General features: G+C 56.6%; 1 protein-coding gene across 3 annotated transcripts; it reads right to left on the bottom strand.

Annotated features, from left to right (window-relative positions):
* Positions 1-270: 270 nt before the first annotated feature.
* COL8A2 (collagen type VIII alpha 2 chain) lies at positions 271-23,164 on the bottom strand. Of its 3 annotated transcripts, XM_074376860.1 has the most exons (4): positions 23,024-23,164; positions 15,311-15,354; positions 5,127-5,341; positions 271-4,483 (listed from the first exon to the last, which is right to left on the bottom strand). In XM_074376860.1, exons 3-4 carry the CDS (start codon positions 5,323-5,325, stop codon positions 2,565-2,567), a joined length of 2,118 nt encoding a protein of 705 aa, XP_074232961.1. In that variant the 5' UTR covers positions 5,326-5,341; positions 15,311-15,354; positions 23,024-23,164; the 3' UTR covers positions 271-2,564. The 3 variants fall into 3 exon arrangements, with proteins under 3 accessions (XP_074232961.1, XP_045376301.2, XP_045376300.2); XM_045520345.2 differs by lacking the exons at positions 15,311-15,354; positions 23,024-23,164 and adding an exon at positions 14,390-14,940; XM_045520344.2 differs by lacking the exons at positions 15,311-15,354; positions 23,024-23,164 and having other exon boundaries at positions 5,127-5,774.
* Between the last annotated feature and the right edge of the window lie 27 nt (positions 23,165-23,191).

Raw genomic sequence — 23,191 nt, 5'->3', positions numbered from 1 at the left:
GAGCTTGCAGGAATGTTCCATCCCCCCCAGCTCCAGCCACTGCCTTTCTTTGGTTTCTTAAAATGCCACTTGGTGCAGAGCCTCGGCAGCTTCGGAGAATCAAGTACTTCTGAATCAGTGGTGACAGAAGCCCTGGCTGGGGAGCTGGGGAGGTATGCAGGCTCCTTGAGTAGAGGGGGCAGAGCAAGAGCCCCAGGGAAGCTCCCTGGTGCCTTATGAGATCCAGAGGCTTGAGACACCTCTGCCTCAAGGCCAGTTTCAGCACAGCGCTGTTTATACAACAGGTTTTATTGAGATTGCGTCAATACAGTCAATACCATTTTTCTTTTAAAAAGAAGTCCCATTTTCTTTGATTCCCAAGTGCATTTTTCCCGATTCTTCTGTGACACAGGGCACATAATAGGTATGTAGAGAACTAAGCTTCCTATACCAGGTTAGACATGAAATTACTAATGGAAAACATTTAAACCTTAATCTTTAAAAAAAAATGAGGAATCAATATAAAAATACCCAAGGTAAGTGTAGTTCTCATTGTTAAAACCCAGCATCATTTATCAAAACGAGTCAGTTAAGTGGACACCTGAACTAAACCCCATAAACATTTCAGAAACACCCACCTCTCCCCAGAGGCTTCAGGAATGATATTTAGCAGAAGCTCAGTTCTATGAAACAGATTTTTTTTTTTTTTTTTTTTTTTGGCTCCTTGTAACCCTCCTTAGGGCTCTAGGCTCCCACCGGGAGCTGACGAATTTCCGCTCATCGGAACTCTTGCTTATCAGGTCAGGTAGTGGTGGCTCTGACCCGGGAAGGAGGCTGAGCAGATGGTCCCCACGAGGTAAGGTTTGAGACTTAGTTCTCGTAGATGCTGATGAGTAAGAAACCCGCCAGGAACCCCAGCCAAAACCTGTTAAAGTGCCAGTTGGACAGATTGGGGTTTTCATTTCTCTTTTTGAAAGTTAAAGCCAGCAGTCAAATGGCCTGCTTTTTGGAGAAGTTTTGGGTGGGGAGGAGGCCTGGCGAGGGGCCCAAGGGAGCCACAGTGTGACAAGTCAGAGGTTGGGGGTCAGCCTTCATTCCCAACACTGGCAGGCTGCCATTGGCTAGAACCGGAGCAGGGCAGCAAGAGCACGTGGTCTGGCCCAGGTGCACGCTTGGTCCAAACCTCAGTGGTATCCACTCGACTTGAACTAGGGGCTGAGGGGACAGGAGGAGGTCCTGCCTGTTTCCTGCCGAGGGAGCTCTGATTGCAGAAGATGGCAGAAACATGCAGAATGAATTCACTCCAAAGGGGCCTGTTGGCACCCTTTTTCTCAGGGCCTCAGCCTCCCAGGCCCTGATCCTGCCTAAAACAGGAAATTGGAACCAGAGAGTGGAAGGAGAGGAAGCCCCCACAGGTTAACCCCTCTAGTTGACACATAACCACCACATGGTTCTTATTAAGGACAAGCAGGCAGTTGCCTTCTTCATCCCCGAGCTCGTGTGCACCTTGTTCTGAGGGCAAATAAGAAGCTGTCTACCTTAGGGATACTGGAGTTGAGGGGTGGCAAGGATCTCTTACAATCTTGTCTGAAAAAAATCAGCCCTCCCCCAGCAGGTGAAAGGAGAAAAAGGGAGGCATACTCTTGGTCGCTTATTGCCCATCCTGCCTCCTGTGCGCCTGTGGCTGTCCTGAGGAACCTGGGCGGCTGCCCTCGTACTGAACAGAGCCAGAGCTGGTGGGGGCAGCCTGGGAGATAGAGGCGCACTTGAGGAGCTGCCATCCTGCCCGACCCCCGTCTTTACCCCTCAAACTGCCATTTCCCATGAAATGAAATGAAATGAAATGAAAGCAATGAAAGGGGGTCGGCCCTTCTCAGGAGCCTGCAGGAGGGGCCATGCACCTGTACCTGCCATGGACAAGCCTGACACCACTGCGCCACTGCTGGGGTTGCAGTCCTGGCAGGGTGTCCACACTGGCCACCTCTGTGGCCCCCCTCATCTCCCTTTCCCCTGGAGAGAAACTAAAACTCTCCCAGGGGACCCACTGTCTTATGCTGGAGGTCCCGGGGGAGCTGGAAGAGCCCCAGCCAAGTAGTGAGAGATGGGCCACGCCCCATTCCCCATGCAGGTGCCATCAGAGGGCCAGCAGAAAGGGCAGGGCTTGGGAATATGTCTCCCCAGGGCGATGGATGGGGGAATTCACTCCCCTCTCAGCTCTGATTCACAGAGAAGCAGCATCCTTCACCGCCCAGCAGAGCCCAGGATTCACGGGGGCAGGGATCTCTGCCAGCTGGGACGGGTGCCCTAGGGCCCTGTCTGCAGGTCAGGCAGGGCTGGAATTGGGGCACAACCCCAAAACTGCACAGACACTTGGGGGAGAAGAACTCAGGCCAGCTTCTTCCAGAAACAACCTCAGCCAAGGAGGGAAACACCCAGTCAGTCTCCTCAGGCCAAGGCCACGGCCGCCTCTGTTCCCGCCTCTGTTCAGCCTTTGGTTTTTTCCTTTAAGTGGAGGTTCTTTGTAAGTGAGAAGGTCTCTCTACCACTAAAGAGGACGAGGCCAGGGCAGCAGGGGCCCCCGCGGGTTATGTGGGGCACAGCAAGAATCCTGAAAAGGAGGAGTGGATGTACTCGGTGGAGTAGAGGCCGTTGGCCTGGTCCGAGGGCATCTGCACCCAGACCTGGTCGTTGGGCCGTAACTGGAGCACGGCCCCGCCAGATGCCTGGTCCAGGTAGCCCTTCTTGTACTCGTCGTAGGTGTAGGTGGCTGGCACGTTGTTCTTGTATAGGGCCACCCACACATTGGTGCCCTTGACGTGCACGTGGTAAGCAAAGTAGTAGACCCCGCCCACAGGGCAGGTGAAGATGCCGGTGGCCGGGTTGTAGCCACTGTGGCCATTGTAGAGAGTCCGGTCAAACTTAACGGGCATGCCCGAGGCGGGGAAGGGTGAGGTGAGCACAGCGGTGAAGGCGGGCGTGGCGTGGGCCGACAGCTCGCCCAGCCCAAACTGTGGCTTGACTCCCTTGCCCAGCACAGCTCCCTCCACGCCACCGTTGGGCAGGTGCAAGCCAGCGATGCCAGTCTCATCAAAGGCCCCAGGGGCGCCAGGGGGGCCAGGAGGCCCGGGAGGCCCAGGAGGGCCCGTGAGTCCTGGGGAACCAGGGACCCCAGGGGGGCCTATAGGCCCGGCCATGCCAGGTTCCCCCACTTTCCCCTCTCCAGGGGGCCCTGGCAGGCCTGGTTCACCCTTCATGCCTGGCAGGCCCTGGGGCCCGATAGGGCCAGATGGGCCCTGGAGTCCTGGGATTCCTGAAGGCCCCCTCAAGCCAGGCTGCCCAGGGAGCCCCAAGTCACCCTTCTGCCCCAGGGCTCCTGCCACCCCTGGTCCTCCAGGGCGGCCCGTGAAGCCTGGCTCACCTTTGGGTCCAGTCGGTCCAGGGGGTCCATGGGCCCCTCGGAGCCCTCTCTCTCCTGGGATCCCAGGTTTCCCAGCCAGGCCACTAGGACCCTGGTCACCCCGAATGCCGGGCACTCCTGGGGGTCCTCCAGGCCCTGCTTCTCCCTTAGGCCCAGGGGGTCCACGTCTTCCAGGGAGCCCTGCAGACCCTGGAAGTCCAGGGGGGCCCCCAAGGCCCTGTGGGCCCTGCTCCCCTGGCTCCCCATCCTCACCTGGCTCACCCCTGTCCCCCAAGAGCCCTGGAACCCCAGCTGGGCCCCTGTCCCCCTTGGGACCTGGCAACCCTGGCATCCCATAGCCAGTAGGGCCTATCAGGCCAGGGGGGCCCCGGGTTCCTGGTTCCCCTTTGGCCCCTGCTGGGCCCTGAGGGCCTGGCATCCCTACTGACCCTGGTACCCCTATACCATCCACCCCGGGGGGCCCTTTTGGGCCCAAAGCCCCTGGCTCCCCCCTGGGTCCTGGTACCCCGGGAGGCCCAGATTCACCCTTATCTCCAGGGGCCCCAGGAAGCCCATCCAAACCTGGTTTTCCCAAGCCAGCTGGACCAGGGAGACCAGGGGGCCCGGGGGCACCCCCCTGCCCTGGGGCTCCAGGCAGCCCTGGCTGGCCCACTCCATTTTCCCCCTTGAGGCCTCTATCACCTGGGGGCCCAGGCTCTCCCTGGGGCCCAGGCTCCCCCCCAAATCCTGGGGGACCTGGAACCCCCTGGGGGCCTGGTTTTCCAGGGACAGCAATGCCTGAGGGCCCAGGTAGGCCAGGGGGCCCTGGGGGTCCCCGGAGGCCCTGGTCCCCTCGTATCCCTGGCTCCCCACGAAGCCCTGGCTGCCCTGGTGGTCCAATCTTGCCCGGGAGCCCTGGGGGACCAGCCTTGCCCATTCGGGAGAAGCCAGGGGGGCCAGCAGGGCCAGGCTGCCCATGTAGCCCAGGTTTTCCAGTGCCTGGTTTTCCTGGGAAGCCAGGAGGGCCAGGAGGGCCCCGAGGACCAGGCTTCCCAGGGGGGCCGGGCTCTCCTTTCAGGTCCATCGGCAGCAACGGGAGAGGCATTTCTGAGAGAAAGAGAAGAGGCAGTCAGCGGCCTGGACAGTGGGGACAGGGGACCCGTCTTCCCACTCCCCACATCAGCATAGAGAGCAATATGAGAAAACAAGGTTCTGTACCCGCTCATGACACCCACGCCCTGGTCTCCCCCTCCCTGCTCTCAAGGAAAATGGAATTTAGAGGAGGTCCAGGGACCACCTTGGGTGCTAAGAGCCCTGGGTATCCACACCCAGGGCTCTTAGCACCCAACCTATCCAGGCTGGGCCTTCCCCAAGAACTCATCCCTGCACGACTGGGGGTGGACTGGCCACCAGGTGGCACCAGCAGCCCTCCCTAGAGCCAGTCGGATCTCGCCACCCCCTGCCCCGCCCCGAGCGCCCCCTCCTGTCAACTTCACCACATACCTTCCCCCCAACACATCCCACCTAAAGACCACTTCGGCCAGCCAGCCGTCCCCCGCTTCCAGGCCCTCTTGGGGTGGGAGGCCATGGACCAGGATCAAGAAGAAAGTGGGATGGGGTGGTCTTTAGTGGGGACTGAGGGGCTATGGGAGGTAGGGGGGGTGTGCCTGGGAAGAGCTGGTGGAGGTCGGGAGGCAGGGAGTTGGGAGTCAGAGCTGTCCCAGACTGTGAGGGGTGGGGAGACACTCACCCAGGTACTGGCCCTTGCCCTCGCGGAAGGGCGGCCCCACGGGTCCTTTGTGCATGGGCTGCACGTACTGCACCGGCGCGTAGCCCGCTGCCCCGGCGGCCCCTCCGCTGGCGGCTGTCCTCGGCCCACACCCCAGCACCAGTAGCAGCAGCAACAGAGGTGGCGGCAGCGAAGACAGGGGCGTCAGAGCCCCCCGCATGGCGTCCAAAGACGTGCTGCAAAGAGGAACAAGAGAGGCCGTCAAGCCAGCCCATGGGGTGGTTTGGCACCAGGCCCAGCGAGTCACAAAAAGATCAGAATTTAGACATTAGTCACAAGAAATTCTCAAAGTCCCAAGAGTCTATAGAAGTTACTAACCTCTCCTAACCCTGCCCATAGCTCTCCACTGCCCCTGGAGTGTGTCCCTTCCCCGGGGGCCCCTGCCAGGGACAACAGCCTCCCCTAAACCGTTCACTTTGCAGCCAGATGCCATTCCAGAGCACCTCTAACCTTCACACAGCCCTGCCAAAAACCCTTTGATGAGCACACCTGCTACCTGTGCTGGGCTGGCTCTCTGCCCGAGACAGGGCTAAGCTCTCTAGAGATGGGAGCTCACTTAATCCTCCCAACGCTTTACCAAGGTGTTATTATTATCATCCCCATTTTCCAGATGACAAAATTAAAGCAAAGGTCTCTAGGAAGCAGAACTAGGCTTTGACTCAGGTCTGTCTGGCCTCACATTACGTCAATGGCCTCTGGGCCTCCCCACTGCCTTCAGGATCAAGTCCATGGCTTTCAAGGCCTTTTAGTCTAATCATCAATTTGGTGCCTGTGTCTCCAACCTTACCACCTACCACCCCTTTCTCTGCCTTTCCCCTCCTCCATACCTTTGTCCAGGACACCAGGCAGCCTCACACTTCTGGGCCTTTGCACCTGCCATTTCTCTGCCTGCAATGTTCTTCCCTTCTCCTACTTGTCCTTCCAGGCCCAAGAAAGCTGTCACCCTGTCCTCTATAGAGTTACCCCCTCAATCCTTTGTGTCGTGACCTAGCCCTGTCACAGCATTTAGCTCCACTCTGAGAAGAAGGCCCAGGTTGGGAAGAAGCACAGGCTCTAGATTTGGACAGGTGGCCTGAGTCCTCCACTCACCAGCTGGGGAAGCCTGGACAAGAGGTTTCCACTCTGTGAACCTCAGTTTCCTCATCTGTAAAATGGAAATAACACGTCCACACAAAAACGTGTACATGAATGTTCATAGTGGCATTAGTCATAACAGCCACAAAGTAGAAAGAACACAGATGACATCAACTGATGAATGGATAGTGTGGTATATCCACACAATGGAATATTACTCAGCAATAAAAAGAAGTATAGTACTTGGTGGGGGGAGCGGGTATAGCTCAGTGGCAGAGCACGTACTTAGCGTGCCTGAGGTCCTGGATTCAATCCCCAGTACCTCCGTTAAACAAATAAATAAATAAACCTAATTACCTCCCCCCAGAAAAAATTTAAAATTAAAATTAACAAATTAAAAACCTTAAAAGAAGTGAAGTACTGATAAAAGCTACAATATAGGTGAATCTTGAAAACATTATACTAAGTGAAGAAGCCAGTCACAAAATCATATATGATCCCACTTGCATGAAGTGTTCAGAATAGGTAAATCTATAAAACAGAAAGTAGATTAGGGCTGGAGGAGGGAGGAGAAATGGGTAGTGGCTGCTAATGTAATGGAAACAGGGTTTCTATTAGAGGTGATGAAAATGTTCTGAATTGATTGTGATGATGGTTGTACAATTCTGTGGACACCTTAAAAAATCATTGACTTGTACGCTTTAAATGAGCCAATTGTATGCTATGTGAATTGTATCTCAGGAAAGTCTTATAAACTGTGTTAACAACCTGCTTCTCAGGCTGCTGTGATGATTAGAGATACTGTGTCTGCCTCACAGCAGGCACCCTTCAATATCTGAGTAGGGGACTAGCCTGGTACTTTGTACACCTCAGGGAAATCCCACCCCTGGCATCCCTGCTCTGGACTCCCCTCACCCCACCCAGGGACCTCTCCATGCCTGTGCTTGGCTGCAGGAAGGGGGTGGGGGTGAGGGTGAGTTGTGCCCACCCAGGGATGCATGCCGGGCTGAGTCTGGAGCTGCAGTGCGGTGTCCCTCCAAACTCAGTGTCACACGGGGCTTTGCCAGAGTGGATGCTGGGCTCCTGAGAAGGTCGGTGAAGCTGCCAACCTGCCCTGCCATCAGCTTCTCTGTAACCCTGGGCAGGTCACTCAGCCTCCCTGAGCTCCAGCAAAATAGTAACACCTGCCACCCATGGGCTCTCCATGCGCCAGGCAGGGCTGCACCAGCTTCCCCTCACTTTATCCTCAGTGACCCCCACCAAGGCTTATACAGTTATTATCCCCCATTTTATAGACGTGGAAATGGAAACTTAGACTAAGAATCTCGCACACCTCAACACAGGCCCCCTGCTCTATCTGCACCATGACTGGTGTGGGGACGCGTGGGGCCGAGCCCATAGAGGCCTGGCCCTCAGCCACTGCTGATGGAGGCCCTGGCCAGGCACTCCCCTAACATTCGACATTCTGTCCACATTCAGCTCTGAGGCTTAGCAGCCCGGTTTTACAGATGAGGAAACCAGGATGCAGTCAGAACCTAAACCCAGGCAGTCTGACTCTTGAGCCCCAGCCCCTAATCACGGCATCATCTGAACTCTCCAGAGCAGAATAGGGCCCCCTTGCACTGGCCACCTGAGCTAGGGGGCTACTGGGGTGGGGTGATGCTCATACTTGCGCAGAGCCAGAATGCTCTGCCTGGTGGGTGGGCAACAGAGGTGGGGGTCTGGCGGAGGGGTAGAGCTTGCAGCAGGAAGCAGTGCAAGGGGAGTGTGTGGCTCTGGCCCGTGGGCCAGAAGCCAAGGTCATGGCACCACCATAGGAAGCCTCTGGGCAGCTTTGGCTCTAGGGAGCCCTGGCCCCCTTCCCATGCTGACCTGAGGCCTCACTGGGGGTTGGAGCAATGGAGGGTGCAGGCAGCCTCAGGCTCAGCTGGGAGGGTGCCTGTGGCGAGGAGGACTGTGGGGGAGCACAGGCAGGCAGGGTGCCAGAGGAAGAGACCCAGGTCCAGTCAGGAGCTGGGGCAGGACGCCTCACCCAGCCAGCTCCCCACTTCATTCCTCTTGGCAACATGGGTCTCCAGGAAGCATCCCTGCCCCACACCCTGTAGCTCCCTGAACTTGCCCTATCCTAGCACCTCCTGCACCGAGTTCCCTCTGCTGAGGTGGGGCAGGTCTGCCACAGGACCCCAGAGCAGGTGTTTCCTCTGGAGGAAGGAGTGTCTGAGAGAGGGTGGCAGCTCACACCTCCCGTCAGGCACCGCTTAGTCGCTGTGTATTCTGCGTATGATTTAACTCCCACAAGATCCCTGAGAAAGAGGAGCTATTGTGAGTCCTCTTTCTATAGATGAGGAACCTGAGGCTGAGACAAGTACAGTGATGCACCCACCAACTAGACCGGGCAGCCAGGATCTGAGCAGAGGTCTGTTAGAACCTGAGCTCTTAACCGCTGGGACAGACTGTCATGGGGGAGGAAGCGGGGAGAGCTAGACAGAGAGAGAAGCAAACTGAGAGAGTCTATTCCAGCTCCAAGCTGCCTGTGGGTTTGAGGAGGGAAACATTACTCCAGCTCTTAGAGGGGAGGAGGCTGTGCCAGTCCAGGTGGGGGCTGGGGAGGAAAAGCACGCGCATGGCCAGAGAAGGGGTGCACTGAGCCTGTTCAAGGAGCTGCAGAGAGGATTGATGGCCCTGGACTGGTGCATCATGGCAGCCCAGGTGGGAGGGACTGCCCCCGAACCCTGGCCACCCTCACAGCCGAGGGTGCCTGGGAGCCTCTGAGTCCCTGCCTCCTTTTCAGTGGCACCCCTTTCCCGCCTCCCCCACCCCCACCGCAGGCTCCCAGAGGCTCTCTGGCCTCTGCACATTCGGTTTGCCCTACTGCTTCTCCACCTCCTAACTCTTACTCATTCTTGGATGTCCAGGAAGTCTATTGGATGCCTCCCCAGGGCTCTGCTGATGCCTGCAGGTCCCCCTCACAGCTCTTGTTTCCCTCTTTGGCTCTTCTACTCACTCTACCCGCCCCACTCCCCCGACTCCACGCCCAGCACAGGACTTGGCTGGCACAGAATGATGCTCCATAAATATTAGATGAACTCATTTTTCTGTCAGATTTAAAGATCACACCAATAACTCACTCAGACTTTGCACAGATACATCTCACACAGCCCTGGGAACCCCTCCCCAGGCCAGAGGGGCTTATGTGTTGGCTAGAATGAGAAGAGGTGGGACATTCATGTGGCCACAATCAAGGAACTTCAGCTAAGAACAGCTGCATAGGGAATAGAGGCACACAGGCAGGAACATCTGATCCATTCGCTTGCTCCCCACAAGGAATGACGGCCAAGCAGGGGTGTCAGGGGTTGGGGGAGGGCCCTGAGGCTCAAGCCTGACTCTGCTGTGTGACCTTGGGCAGGCCACCACCCTCTCTGGTGACCTCTTAGGAAGGAAGGCAGGAGCCAGGGCAGCTGGGAAGGGGCTGGGCTGGCAATGGCAGGAGGTGGGATGCATAAGGAGACGCTGATTCAGGGGATGGACTGGTGGCGGCAGCAGGGTAGACGCAGTGTTTGGACAGCTGCAAGTCCTTAACGGGGATTTCCCCCCTTTTCAACAAATCCCCGTAAAACAGCATTTTGTCCAAGTCAGCGTTTTGTGGCAGCCTGGGCCTCCTCCCGGGGCAGCCAAGGAAACTGGCTGGGAGCGGGTAGTGCTGCAGGGTCTTTCAGACCAATGGGCAGCGGGGGAGGGTGGGTGGGAGGGGGATGGACACTAACAGAAGGAAAAAGCGGCATGAATGCAGACCCCTCTCCCTCTGACTGGTCAAGGCTTCTAGAGGGGAATGGGCATCAGCAACAGCGACCACCAGCCCAACCACCACCAGTCCCCTCTTAAAGGAGTGACCTATCCCAGGGGCGACCAGCAGAGGGGGCCCAAGCGGTCCTACGGAATTTAAGGGCCTGCCCACTCCCCATTCCATTTCATGCTATCAGAGGTCCAGATAAAAAGGGCGGGGCGCAGGCTCCCAGCGGACCGTGCAGGGGTGTGGCTAGTATGGCCCTGGCAGCCACCCCCCCGCCCCCCGTCCCCAGTTCTCCGGGTGGGTGGATGGTACGCAGCTCTGAGCAGGCTCCCGCTGCTCCAAGCCCCCCACCCCAGAAGGGTGGCTGCAGCTGAGGGAGCTGTGGGGAGCTCAGGCAGCCCCGGGGCCTGGCCAAACCACAGGTATGTTATGAGACGCTTCCTGTTGTGGAGACATTTCTGCGGGATCGGCTTCCCCGCTTGTTCCCCCAGAGCCTCCTGTCTCCCCACTCACCCAGCCTTGCTCTGCTCTCACCCTGGGTCTCTGGCCATGACTTATTTCTCTCTGTCTCTCTTTCTCTCTCCAACCCGGTCTCTGCCATTTCAACAGGTGAGCAGCATTTCTTGCTCAGACTCTCCCTATCAGGGGTCCAGCCCTGGGGGGCCCTAAGGCCCTCTAGGTCCCGGGCAGCCCCTGAACTTCCATTCCAGCACAGCTACTTACCAGGTGGGTGATCTTGGGCAACTGACTTAACCTTTCTGAACCTCAGTGTCCTCATCTGTGAAAGGGTAAACTGAGATGGTCTGAGCCATCAGCCCCTCCACACTTCCCTGTCCTGCTTTCCTGATGGCCAGAAAGTCCTCCCTTCAGTCTAACCTGAGTTCCTCCTGCTGCAAAGTAACATCTCCTCCAACCCTTAGAAACCTCAGGTGACTTGCTGCGAAAGGCCAAGACCTTGTGAAGTTCCCTAAAGTAAATTTTCTGGCCTTCCAGGCTTTTTCCTAACCGCTCCTGAGATGACACTGACCAGAGGTCACACAGCCTGCTCAAGACGAGGATGGAGATGAGCTGCCCTCCTCACCCGCTGGGCTTGATGCCCAACCCCATGGCTGAGCCTGGAGGCTCCAGACTTCTCCTGGGTTCCTGAGCCCCCATGCCCCCACCTCTTCCCAGCTTGCAGAAATCAAAGCGCCCTTTCCCACCCCACCCCCCTTCCCTGAGTCTCAGATGAAGGGGGTCTGGTCCCCCACTCAAGGCCCGGGCCCCTCCACACCTCTTTCTCCTCCTCGAGGGGCCTCTCACTGTCTGTGGATGCCTCCCCTCAGTCGCCAGCCTCTCCATCCCATGTCCATACAGGCCCAACCCCCGCCGCAGGCCACCGTCCTCTCTCTGCAGCCCTTCTCAGCCAAGCTTCTTGAAAGAACTGTCTCTACCCCTCACCCTCTCACCTCCGTTTCCTTCTCCCCAGCACTGACTGCCACCTCGTGACCCTGCCTTCCTCCTTCCCAGAGAGGATCCTCCTCAGATTCTTCTGCTCCTTCCCTCTGCCCATTCTGCAGAGCCAGGCTTGCCCCAGGGAGCTGGCTCAGACATCCTCCCTTCTCTCTGGATGTTTCTCCCACAGATTCCAGCTCTCCCCAGCTCCCATGGTTCCAGTCCCATCACCAAGGACTCCCACATCTGTTTCCAGCTACCTCTCCCAGAGCCTCAGACTTGTGTTCAACCATGAGCTGAGCCTTTTCCCCTGGCTGTCCCTCAGACACCTCCACCCAAACTGCTGTCATTACCTTCTCCCCAACTACTTGCTTCTCCCCACCTCCCTGGTGCCCAGGCCAGAAATCTGGACGTCACTTCTGACCCTTACTTCCTTACATGGCGAAGGTAACGAATCTCTCTAGCTTGAGCACAATTAGAAAAGACTACTCCTCCTTCCAGCTAACTCAGGCCCTACTCATTGCCCTTCCTCGGTGCCCTTGTACGATAACCAACCTGCACAACTGTACTTGGCAGCCCTGTTCCTTTACCCTCAACCCCCCAATCCAAACTTCGGGACTCTGTCTCCTCTACTCCTCTCACTTCTGTTCCTTCCCCTCCTCCCCATTCTCTCTGCCCTAATACAGACCTTTTACTCACCCAGAGCCTGGCACATTCCAGCCATTCAAGAAAGGTTTGTTAAATTCAATTGCCAAATCTTCACCTGGATTATCATAACAGCCTCTCTCCACCTCAGCTTCCCTGTTTTCCTCAATATAGCCTAGAGATACTCCAACAGTGCTTCTTAAACTTTAGTGTGCATCAGATGGTGTTTTAAAACACAGGTTCCTGGCTATACCCCCAGGAATCCTGATTCAGTAGGCATGGGTAGGGCCCAACATCTGCATCTCTAACAAGCTCCCAGGTGATGCTGATGCTGCCTGTATGTGGACCACACTTTAGCACAGCTCTGCCCACGGCTCTCCTCTGCTCTGGATTCTCCAGTGGCTCTCTAGTACCAATACGATAAATTCCATGTTATTCTGCAATTCACATGGCTTCCTGGAGGAGGAAGCATATAGTCTTCCCTCTGTATCTGAAGGGGATTGGTTCCAGGACCGCCTGCAGATACCAAAATCTGCAGATGTTCAAGTCCATTATATAAAATGGTGTAGTATTTGCATATAACCTATGCACATCTTCACATATACTTTAAATCATCTCTAGATTACTTACAACATCTAATACAATGTAAATAGTTGCTGGGAACAAGGCAAATTCAAAGTTTGCTTTTTGGAACTTTCTGGAATTTTTTCAATCCACAGTTGGTTGAATCTAAGGACGTGGAACATGAGGATACAGACTATAGACTGTAACTTAGACTCAATAGGATTTGGACCAATTAGATGAAGAAGGCAGAGAGAGTGGAAAGATTGGTGAGATCAGCAAAACCCCCAGATCATGACTGGGGGCGGACACACTCTAGATCTAAGAGTTCTGTGTGTAAGGAGGAGGATGGGGACCAGCTCACTGCGGGAACCACATGGGTGTGTGCCATGCCCATCTGTGTCCCTTCCTCTGTGTCTCTGTGTCACTGCATCCAGACCCTCACCTGCCTGTGTGTCTCAGGCATCCCCTGGTGTGTCTCCCTCCTCCTATCCTGTGTCACATCCCCCTCTCTCTGTGACCCTGTCTTTTTCTGTCCTCCCTTATGTCCTTGTAACCAGATCCTGTCGTAGTTCCAGGCTCTGAAATCTCTAGCTGTTGGTCACTTGATGGAAACCTCTGAAAGGCCAGCACTTATGACCTTAATGCTAACGTCAAGTCTGGGTCTGACCTCCCTGGACGATCCCTGAGCAGCCCCACAAAGTCTGGGTGGAAACTTGCGGGACCCAGTGCCCATGAGCTGAGCTCACTGTCTTGCAGGATCGCTGGAACTCTGAACCCCTCAAATTTAAATGTGCAGATGTGAGGACTGCTCCAAAGCCAAACAGCTGCCTGGAATCTGGGAGCGGGGGTGGAAGGAGGTGGCCAGGCTGGGACAGGGTTGCTGGGGGGACAGCTCATCATCCAGACTGATGGCAGGACAGGAGTGCTGCCCTCTGCCCACCTTGTCTACCCTACCAGGCTTCAGTTCCACCAAGAATCCTAACATCCCTTACCCCTGCAGGTGAGGCTCTCAGACCACCGGGGACCTCAATTTGGGAAGCAGCAATGGAAGGAGATTTGAAGGACAGGTCAGAGTTCAACATGCCCATAGGGGCAGGCAATGGTGGAACATTCCAAATTGAGAGCAGAGCAAAAATCTGAGCAAGGAAGACTAGGGGACTTCTGGGGTAGAGGATGTCTAAAAGGCAGAGAACCTGTGGGTCTGAAACTTGAGAGAGAGAGAGAGAGAGAGAGAGAGAGAGAGAGAGAGAGAGGCTCTGTGGAGGCTGTGTCTAAGGCTATATAATAAGGCTTCATCGGCGAGGTTGCTGCAGCTTGGATGAGGGCCTTGGACTCACCCTTTGGGGAAATCACCCACATTTAGGGGGTGAGAGGAGCCCACTGCACCCTGAGCCCCAGCGTCCTGAATCCAGACACCCCAGACTTCTCAATGTTTCCCTGTACCCACCTGCCTGCCTTTGCCTGCACAGTCCTCTTTGCTTGAATTGCCCTTTCTATCTTTCTCCTTCAGGCAAATACATTATTCCTCATTTCAGACCCAGCTCAAATGCCTCCTCCTTCAAGCAGCCTTCCCTGCCTTCCTCAGGTAGAACAGCTCCTCCTCCTCGGCACGTCTTCCCCAACCCCTACCACATTCATCCCCAGCTGGGGCTCGACAGTCGGTGCTCAGTACAGTCTGCAGCCCGTTTGCTCCAGCTCCTGGCCTCTGACTACTCACCTCCCACTTCCAGCCAAGCCCGCAGGATAGCTTCTCACAGGGTCCCTTTTTCTTTGTGGCTCTTCTGGAGTCCTTCTCAGCTCTGGGCTGGAGGGGGCTTGGGCTGAGCCTCCCTTGTGGCAGGCAACTAAGTTCACCTCCCAGACCTCCAGCTTCTGCTCATCTCTGAGGCTAGACACCCCACTGCTCCCCTAGGGAGGAACATCTTGGGGAGCAATAAAGTGTCCAAGGAGGTCGGAACTGCCAGGCAGCAGATGAACCAGAAGAGGCCCAGCAGTGAACAGGACCCAGGGCAACAATGTATCCTCAGGCAGGTGGCCAGAGGACCAGCCTCTCCCCGCCTGGGGCTCAGGCCTCAGCTGGTGCCATCGCTTGCTTCCCAGAAGAAGCCTTGAGCTTCTGACTGAGACTGGACATTGGAGAGCCCCCAGACCCAGGCACCCCCAGGCTCCAGGCTGCCAGGCGGGGCCTCCTGAGCCGCCAGTCCCCCGCCTTCTGGTTCGCATTTGCAGCCTTTTCCGGAGCGCCACCCGCCGCCTGCTGCCTCCCCGCGCCTGCCAAGATTCCTGGGCCTTCGCGGCTTCCCCGCGTGGTGGCGGCAGCTTCGCCGTCGGCAGGAGGGGCTGGGCTGGGCAGGGAGGGGGCCCGTTGGGAGTGCAGCCAGGCCACTGCACCCGGGCAGGCCAAGCAAACACGGCCGCGCCAAGGAGCCAGGGCGAAATAGTTCACAAATGAGAAAAGGCTGCTTCCGAGTTGGGCCGGAGGGAGCTGAGGTCACCTGCAAGAGGGGCTGCCCTCTAGGACACCCTGAGCCTGGGAGGGGCTTCCACTGCAGCTGGAGGGAGCAAGGGTAGCCAGCAGCAAGCACAGGCCTCATCCACCTGGGGACATCAGGGAGCCCTGCCCCCAAATCTCGCTTACCTTTCAGGTCAGAGGGGCCTCTGAAGGTCCCAGCAGAAGAAGGCCTGAGAAAGAAAGAGAAAAACAGTGTGGAAGATGCCAGGAGCTGGGGAACCCTCCTGCCATAACTCACAGCAACCCCAGAGCCTGCCATGGGATTTTTACCAGGAACCCCTGCTGGAACATCCCCCCCACCTCAGTCTCTTCTCAGGGAGCCTGGATATGTGCCCCACCCTGACTGACTCCATTCATTCCGTGCACACTTAGCAGTGCCCACGGAGCCTGGCCCTGGGTTGATGGCGTTCCTCTTGTCCTAGGGTGCAGGCTGAGGAGAACCCCCTTCTGCGTGCCAGGGTCCATGTCGGAGAAGTCCCTGCGCTATGTCAGGCCCTGGGCTGGGGGCGCCCCTACTATAGACTAGGGATCCTGCCTGGGGAAGTTCCTACCAGGTGGGAGACCCAAGGCTAGGCCTTGGGACACAGAAATGGCTCAGCCCCATGCCCTGCCCTGAATTAGCTGGAGGCATCAGACAAGAGGCTATCACACAATTGACTAATGTCTCTGGGCCAGGGGAGTCCAGAGCAGGGAATATTGTTCCCCTTTGAGTTTCCCCAAAAGGCTTCATGTAGGAAGGGAGATTGGGGCTAGATCCTGAAGGGTAAGTAGGAATCTGGAAGGTAGACAAAGTAAGAAAAGGAATTTCAGGCAGTAGGAAGCTGCTTGGCAGATACAGGGAAGGCCCAGAAGTGCCGTGGGGTTGAGAAGACAAACAGGAACAGAGAAGGCTGGGGCAATTTAGTGTGGAGTCTTAAATGCTCTGCTTGCATTTCTTGGGAAGGCAGTGGGGAGCCACAGAAGGTTGCTGAGCAAGGGAGATGATGTTTTTGACATCAGTGATGTTGATGGCCAGGTCCCCATTTCTGGCTCAATCAGCCATGATGCCAGGCTGTCATAAGCTCTAGTCCTGGTTACACAGGGTAGCTGGAGCAGTAGCCCAGGCCCCGACGTGAATACTGGGTGGATGGGGAGGGGACGCCTAGCCAGCCCACCTGGCAGGGAGGCCTGCCGGCCGCGTCACTCTCTGCCCCAGCTGCTTGCTCGCCTCTGCCCACTCCCATGGAAACTCTGACATCCCAGGCTTCCCGCTGCACAAGCAGCCAGACTCTGAAGCCAGCGGCTCCTAGGCCTTCTCTCCAGCTCAGCTGAGCCCTGCCTCCATCCACACCGCTCTGAACATCACGACCCCAGGGGTGGGTCATGAGGCTGCTCTCTCTGAGGGCCCAGCCTGCCTGATGGAATGTGGCTGGGAGGTCCTCACTGCCCAACTTGACCCTAGCTTCTCTGGCCCCAGCACCACCTCACCATGAGGCCCAGGGAGGGGAACTGACTTATGTTGGACCTGGGCTTTGAAGGATGAACATGGATTTAACTGCATGGTGATGGGAAGAGGTGATCAGTCCAGGCTGAGGGAACAGCATGTGTGAAGGCATGAAGGTAAGAACACCCTGAACAAATTCAGGGTATGGACATAATTAAAATAAATAAACAAATGAACTGATTATAGCTAACATTTATTGTGTACCTACTATGTGCCAGGCACTGTTCTTGGCTCTTCTCATGAATTGGCTCATTTAATCCTCACAACAACCCAGTGAAGTAGGTCCTTCATCTTCCCTTTTTACAGAGGGGAAAACCACGGGACAGAGAGGTTAAGTAACTGGCTAAAGGTCACACAGCTCATGAGGGATTGGAGCCTGTTGGCTCCAAAGCTTGGGCTGTTAACCTCTCCACTACACAGATGGTTTGAGATGAGAGGGCTGGCTGGGATCAACCTGAGAAATGCCTTGAATGACAAAATCAGAGACCCCAAGCACAGCTTCAGGCTGGCTCCCTACCCGCTCCACTCATGTTAGCCCTTAATGATAATGGTCTTTAAAAGTCCCAAGTACATTTTATGGACCAGACAAAGCACTAGGCATGTTCCAGGCATTATTTTTTAATGCTCTCCCATAACCCTGTAAGGCGAGAATTTCTGTCCAGTTTTTCTGAGGTGGAGCATTGAGGCCAAGAGAGATGACATCCATTATCCAAGGTGACAGGAAGCACTGGGGCCAAGATCTGAACCTTGGGGCTTGCCCAGCCCCTAAATGGCCAAACCCCTGTACACTTGGGCTTCCTGGCGACCTCAGCCACGGGTCCTTCTCCCCACTTTTCCTCCACTCCCACCTTGTGCTGGCTCAACCCAGATGGCAACAGAGACCGGCAAGGCTGCAAACAGAGTGGGTAGCTCCTACCAAGGGATTCAGGAGCCCACTCCAGTTGACCAAGGAGGCTCCCTCGATCCTACGAAATAGGAAGGTGGGGCGGGTGGGTATGCCAGGGCAGTGCCTGAGCCGACTTCAATGGCACTCTGTTCTTAACCTCTGCCCTCGGCTGCCTTCCCTAATCTCCCCCTTGAGTCCCTCCCCTGGCGACATCTCCTCCTTGCACAGAGCTTGCCTACAGCTAAATCCCAGGCCAGATGTGGGGGGGACAGTCTATACCCCTGTCCTCCACCAGCTTCTGAGAGCTCAGGCTCCCAAGGAGGCTGGCCTGGGCCCCAGGGCCATGTCCCCATCCCCACTTTCCAAACTGAGGTGCTGAGGGCCATGCAATGAACAATCAGCTCCTCCCAGAGGGAGGCTCATGGGAGAAGAAGTCTCCATTTTCTGAGCCCCCACCTGAGCTGGCCCTGGGCTAAGAGTTTTGCTTAAAAATTCCTAACAGGTTAAGAACCATCTGCTCATGCTCTTCTCCCAGCTCTGCCTCTTACTAGCACATGAGTCTTGTCTGTGCCTCAGCTTCTTTCTCAATAGCTTGGGAGTAATTCCCATGTCAGAGAGCATTCAAGAGGGTTAAACGAGTTAATTTCATGTAGCCGACTTCAAGCAGTGCTTGGCATAAAGGAACACTCAATATATGTTTACTATTATTATTTTCATCCTCATTATCACCATGACGCCTCCCCCAAAGCCCTGTGAGGTTAAATTGTAAACCCTATTTTACCGATGAAGAAACAGAGGCTCAGAGAGAAGTCACTTGCCCAGATTCACCAGCCAGCCAGGCCCAGGGTTTGGACGCAAGCTGAGTGAGTCCACATATGAGGACAGACTCGCGGCTCCCTGGCGCTGAGGCACAGTGTGTGTGTGTGTCTGTGTGTGTGTCTGTGTGTGTGTCTCAGTAGGTGTGTGGCGGGGTCATCTTCCACATCCTCTCAGCCCCTCCTGTCTGACCCCCAGGGGCTCCCCTGCCCAAGCCCCTGCATTCCTGGCTAAGCAGCCGGATTTGCTGTGCTCCGGGAACTATGAAAAGAATGTTTGCCACGAGCTGAGCCGTGGTCGCCTGTCAGAAGGAGCGTGGCCTGGAGGGCCCACGCAGAGCGGTGTGGCGGCCAGCAGCCACCACAGTGGGAGGGGAGGAGGCTAGACAGAAGAGAGAGCTTCTGGTCTGTGAGGGCTGCAGACGCTGGATGGGGGTGGGGACCAAAGAGTCAGCCTCCTGCCTCCTGGGGTCCTTCAGGAGAGGAGAAGTGACCCCTCCACCCCACCATCTACGTTGCTGCTCACCTCAGGCTCCGAGGAGGGCTGGGAAGGCATTACTGGCCCAGCTCAAGAATGGGATTATGGAGACCCAGGGGAAAGCTCACTGCCAGTGGCAGAACTGAGACCCAAGGCCAGGACCCGTTCCTCCCTGAGGCTGCCCTCCCTCACAGGGCCCACCAGGACCACAGTGCATTCTGAGCTACTAGAAAACACCAGGACAGCCCTCATTGTCCTGGCCTCTCTCTGAGCCTGACCCTCTCATAACTGCTAATCCCCATGTTCCCTGCCCCTCAAAAAAGCACCTTGTGTATGAAAGTGCCTGGTACACAGTGGATGGATGCTCAGCAATTAAGCTTCCATTCTTTTCCTGGCCAAACGAAGCTCTGGAGAGGGCAGTGACCTGGGAGGTCAGTGGGAAGAACACGAGCTCTACATCCTCAGAGACCTGGGGGTGAATGAGTCCCAGCTCGGCACACAGCCAGGGGATGCTTGGCCAGGTGACGGGCCTCCCTGAGCCTCCACATCCCCCTCTGTTAAATGGGCTACTGACCCCTCCTTGCAGCACTGTTACAAAGACAGGACTGGTGCACAGTAGGTGCCCAATAAACTCTTATGTTACCCTCCCCTGAGGGGACAGAAAGAATTGAAATTAGAGAACCTCAGGTGACAAGGTTCCTTCCATCTCAGGTTCCTGATGGGCCCTGCTAGGGGAAGGCAGCCTCTGGGAGGATGAGAAGGCAGAGCCCACTGGCCTCAGAGCTCAGTTCTGCCACTGGCTGCTGTGTGACCTGAGGTAAGTTCCCCCCTGAGTCTCCATAATCCTGCCCAGGAGATGAGCCAACAATGCAGGCCTGGCTATCCCCGTGAGGCACTGACCCTACCCTCTACCACCCCTTTCTGTGCCCGGTAAGAGCCAGAGACCTCAGCCTATCCAGGCTGCATGGGGACCGTAACTTCTCAATTCAAAACTTTCCAAGAATCTGAATGGGGGCAGGGCCAGGCCCTCCTTAGCCCCTTCCCAGGATCCAACCAGAGAGGTGTCACAGGCTCTGATCAGAAGCCTGGGTGAAAGTTCTCAGTGCTGCACCCTGATCATGTATGTGACCTGGGACCACTCCTCACCTCTCTGCAGGCAAAAGGACCCTGGAGACAAGTATTTGCATTCTCATTTTATAGATGAGGAAACTGAGACACAGAGATGGGACGTCCCCAGGGTCACATGGGGTCTGTCTGACACCCAAGGTCAGCTCTTCCCCTCACTACACGTGCTGCCTCCACTTAAGATCTGCTGTCCACACCACCCTGGAGTTGTCCACAGAAGAGAATGGGTCTGGAATTCCCTTTCTGGGACCGTGATGTCCTTGGCTGATGTCTGGGCACACATGTGCCCAAATGTGGCCTCACATACCCACTTGGGCGTCTAGTCATACATACCTAGGCCTCCCAGACACTAACTATCCCCCGACTCTTGGCCACACTCAACACTCAGCTCCCTACATCTCAGCATACCAGGCCCTGGGGTCCAAACCCACATCTCCCCTTGACCTGTCTCCTCTGGGGCTAGGCCACAATCACCCAGGGCAAGGCTCCTGGCCTTCCCCCTCCTCACCCCTACAGCCAAGCATCTCCAAGGCCTATCCAGTCTCTCACCTTATTCCTCTCCATCTATACTCTCCTCTCATCCCCATGGCAACCACCCACCTCAGACCCCATCACCTTCCTCCTCAAACTCTGCCCAGCCTCCTCAGTGGCCTCCTTGCCTGTAAGATCCCTCTTAGCCCTTGCACCCCCAGAGCAACCAGAGTGATTTCCAATTTGCATCCCTCTGCCGCTCACACCCTTTCTCTGAATAAGGCCCTAGGAAATCTGACTTCAAAGTGGTTATGTCACTCCCCTTCACTCCCCCGTTGTATGAGCCAATAAGCACTCACTGTCCCCAAGAGAACCCTGCAGCTTCTCACCCCCACACCTTCGCACATGCTGTTCCCTCTGACTGGAATGCCCTCATTCACCCTTTCCATCCCCTGCACTTGTCAGAGTTCTTGTTCTCCCTGAAAGCCCTGGCCAGAGTCACCTCTTTGCTGCCTCCCCTCATGGTCCCTCCCCTACACATTTGGCTTAACAAGGTGCCTCCCCCTTGCATACCTGGACCAGCACCCTGAGACGAGCTGTACCCCATATGAGAGGCCACTGTGCCTCCCCAGTTCTTCCACCCCAGCTCTGTAAGTGCCTCGGGCCACAGATGGGACCAGCTCATCTGAGTCCCCACTTTCCTACAGGGGGAGCCCCATGCCTACCATTGTGGGGTCTGGAGTGGGCTGGGGGTCAGCAGGGCAACCAACCTTCAGTCTGGCCTAGGCCTGGAGCAGGGGAGGTGGTGGGCTGCTCAGGCTGACAGCCTTGTTTGGTTTCTGACCCTCTCTTGCTGGCACAGTCACCTCCATTTTTCTTTCCCTTTCCTCTGAGCCAACGAGCAGAAACACTAATTTTCACTGTGTGGACAGAGTGAAACCAGAGAGAGAGACCCTGATGAGTGTGTCTGAGTGTGGAGTGTGTATGTTGTCCTGTCTGAGCATGTCTGGCTGGGCCATGTAGGGCCTACCATGTGTCTGTAGGAGTTCGTCTGTAGCACGCGCACACATGCACATGCTGTCTGTGGTTTCAGCAGTGGTGTGGGTTTCAGTAAAGCATGTTCTGGTGCGTGATTGTGCATGACTGTGTATGTCTGTGGTATGTCCTCATTACCCTCATTTTCGTTTTGGGGTGATTGTGTGCTGGAGGGTCTATCAGCGTTCACCAGCCCAGCTCGAGGTCAGTGGGGGCATCTATGCCCCGACTGAGACCACCAACTCCCCCGCCCAGGTTACTGCCCCCCATCTCCTCCCCTGGGTTCCCTGAGGGCCCCCCACCTGCTCAGGGCAGTAAGGGTCTGTCCCCAGAGAGGAACCCTACACTGTCTGACCCTCCAGCCATCCCAGCTCAACAGCCCCCAGATCTTCCAAACACCCAAGGCAGCTCCCTGGGAGTCTGCCTTCGCTAAGGGCACTCCAAGGAGGGGATGGACCCTGTCACCAGCAAGGTCACAGGACTTAGCAAGAGACGCTGAAGGCAGACAGAAGGAAGGACTTCTGGGTTGCCAGAATCCCCTGAGGAAATTCAGTGGCATTTCTGTGTCCAGAGCCTAGCATGTTCTCACACACACTGAGGGCCTCACACAAGCACACACTGACTGACATACACATGAACAACACAGTGGCAGACACTCACTGTCCCCCTCACACCCCACAAACGCACACACTGACAGGCTCATACATGGCTCCACACATTCGCACAACAAGCGAACTCAGCTGGGTCTGCCCTTCCTCAGCTCCTGGGCTCCTCTGGCGAAACGGTATCTCTCCTCCTGGAACTCCTGGGGCCACTGTGTCTCCAGCCCCAGGACAGACACATGGGGAGGCTGTTCTGGGGCCCTGAGACCCCAGTCCCTCTGGGCCAGGCAACAGCCCCCTCACCCCTGCAGGTCTCAGGCCCGGGCTACAGGAAGGTGCTGGGCCTCTGGCAGGGACATTCCTCAGAACCTCAGGCTCACTTTTAGGGGTGCTGCCAAGACATCTAGAGTAGGAAGGCCTTGGGGGCAGAGGCAGAAAAAACGAGAAACTGGGAGGTTGCCAGCAAACTAGAAAGGGCACAGTGATGGGGAGAGGAAAGCTGAGGGGCTTCCCCTGCCTGGGGTTGCAGCAGGGTGTCTAAGGCCCCTGCTCCCTCCTCCCGGCTCCACCATCCTGCGATGCAAACTCTGTCATCCCCATTTTACAGGTGGGAAGGGAGACTCCCGAGATGAAGTGACTGCTCAGAGTCGCATCGTCAGGAATTTCACCGGGACTGTCTGAAACTGGAGCCCCCGCCCCATTTCTGGGAAAGAAGGGAGGAAGGGGCTTTATCTGGGCTTCATCTGGGCTTCCGCCGAGGTAGCAGGGAACGGAATGGGCTCCCGCATCCCAGCGACGACCCCTGGCCCGAGTCCCCCATCCCATCCCCACCCTGGAGTCCAAGGTACCCCTCACTGTCCCATACAATCTCAGGGGAAGCCCAGGCTAGGTCCTGCCCTCGGAGACCCCAAGCCCGGCAGCCCGGTCCGCTTCCCCGCGGTTACCTGCAGGGGCGGCCGCCGGGCGCCGCTCCCGGCCCTCGAGGGCGGCCAGGGGTGCGCGGGCTCCAGGCAGGGGCGTCGTCGGGGTCCGCGCCGGCGGGGCTCCGCGTCGCTCTGCCGGCTGCCCCTCGCGGCTGCTGGAGTGGGCGGGAGGCGCGGGGCGGGGGGGCG

This window comes from Camelus bactrianus, chromosome 13 (assembly GCF_048773025.1).
Source record: "Camelus bactrianus isolate YW-2024 breed Bactrian camel chromosome 13, ASM4877302v1, whole genome shotgun sequence".
In the NCBI taxonomy this organism is placed as follows: domain Eukaryota; kingdom Metazoa; phylum Chordata; class Mammalia; order Artiodactyla; family Camelidae; genus Camelus; species Camelus bactrianus.
The sequence above is the reverse complement of the archived record's forward strand: the minus strand, read 5'-3'. Positions and strand labels throughout refer to the sequence as shown.

Coding starts and splice junctions, on each gene's coding strand:
- COL8A2 (XM_074376860.1), bottom strand. CDS start 5,325: ATGCGGGGGGCTCTGACGCCCCTGTCTTCGCTGCCGCCACCTCTGTTG. Junction 4,484..5,126: donor GGGCAAGGGCCAGTACCTGG/GTGAGTGTCTCC, acceptor TCTTTCTCTCAG/AAATGCCTCTCCCGTTGCTG.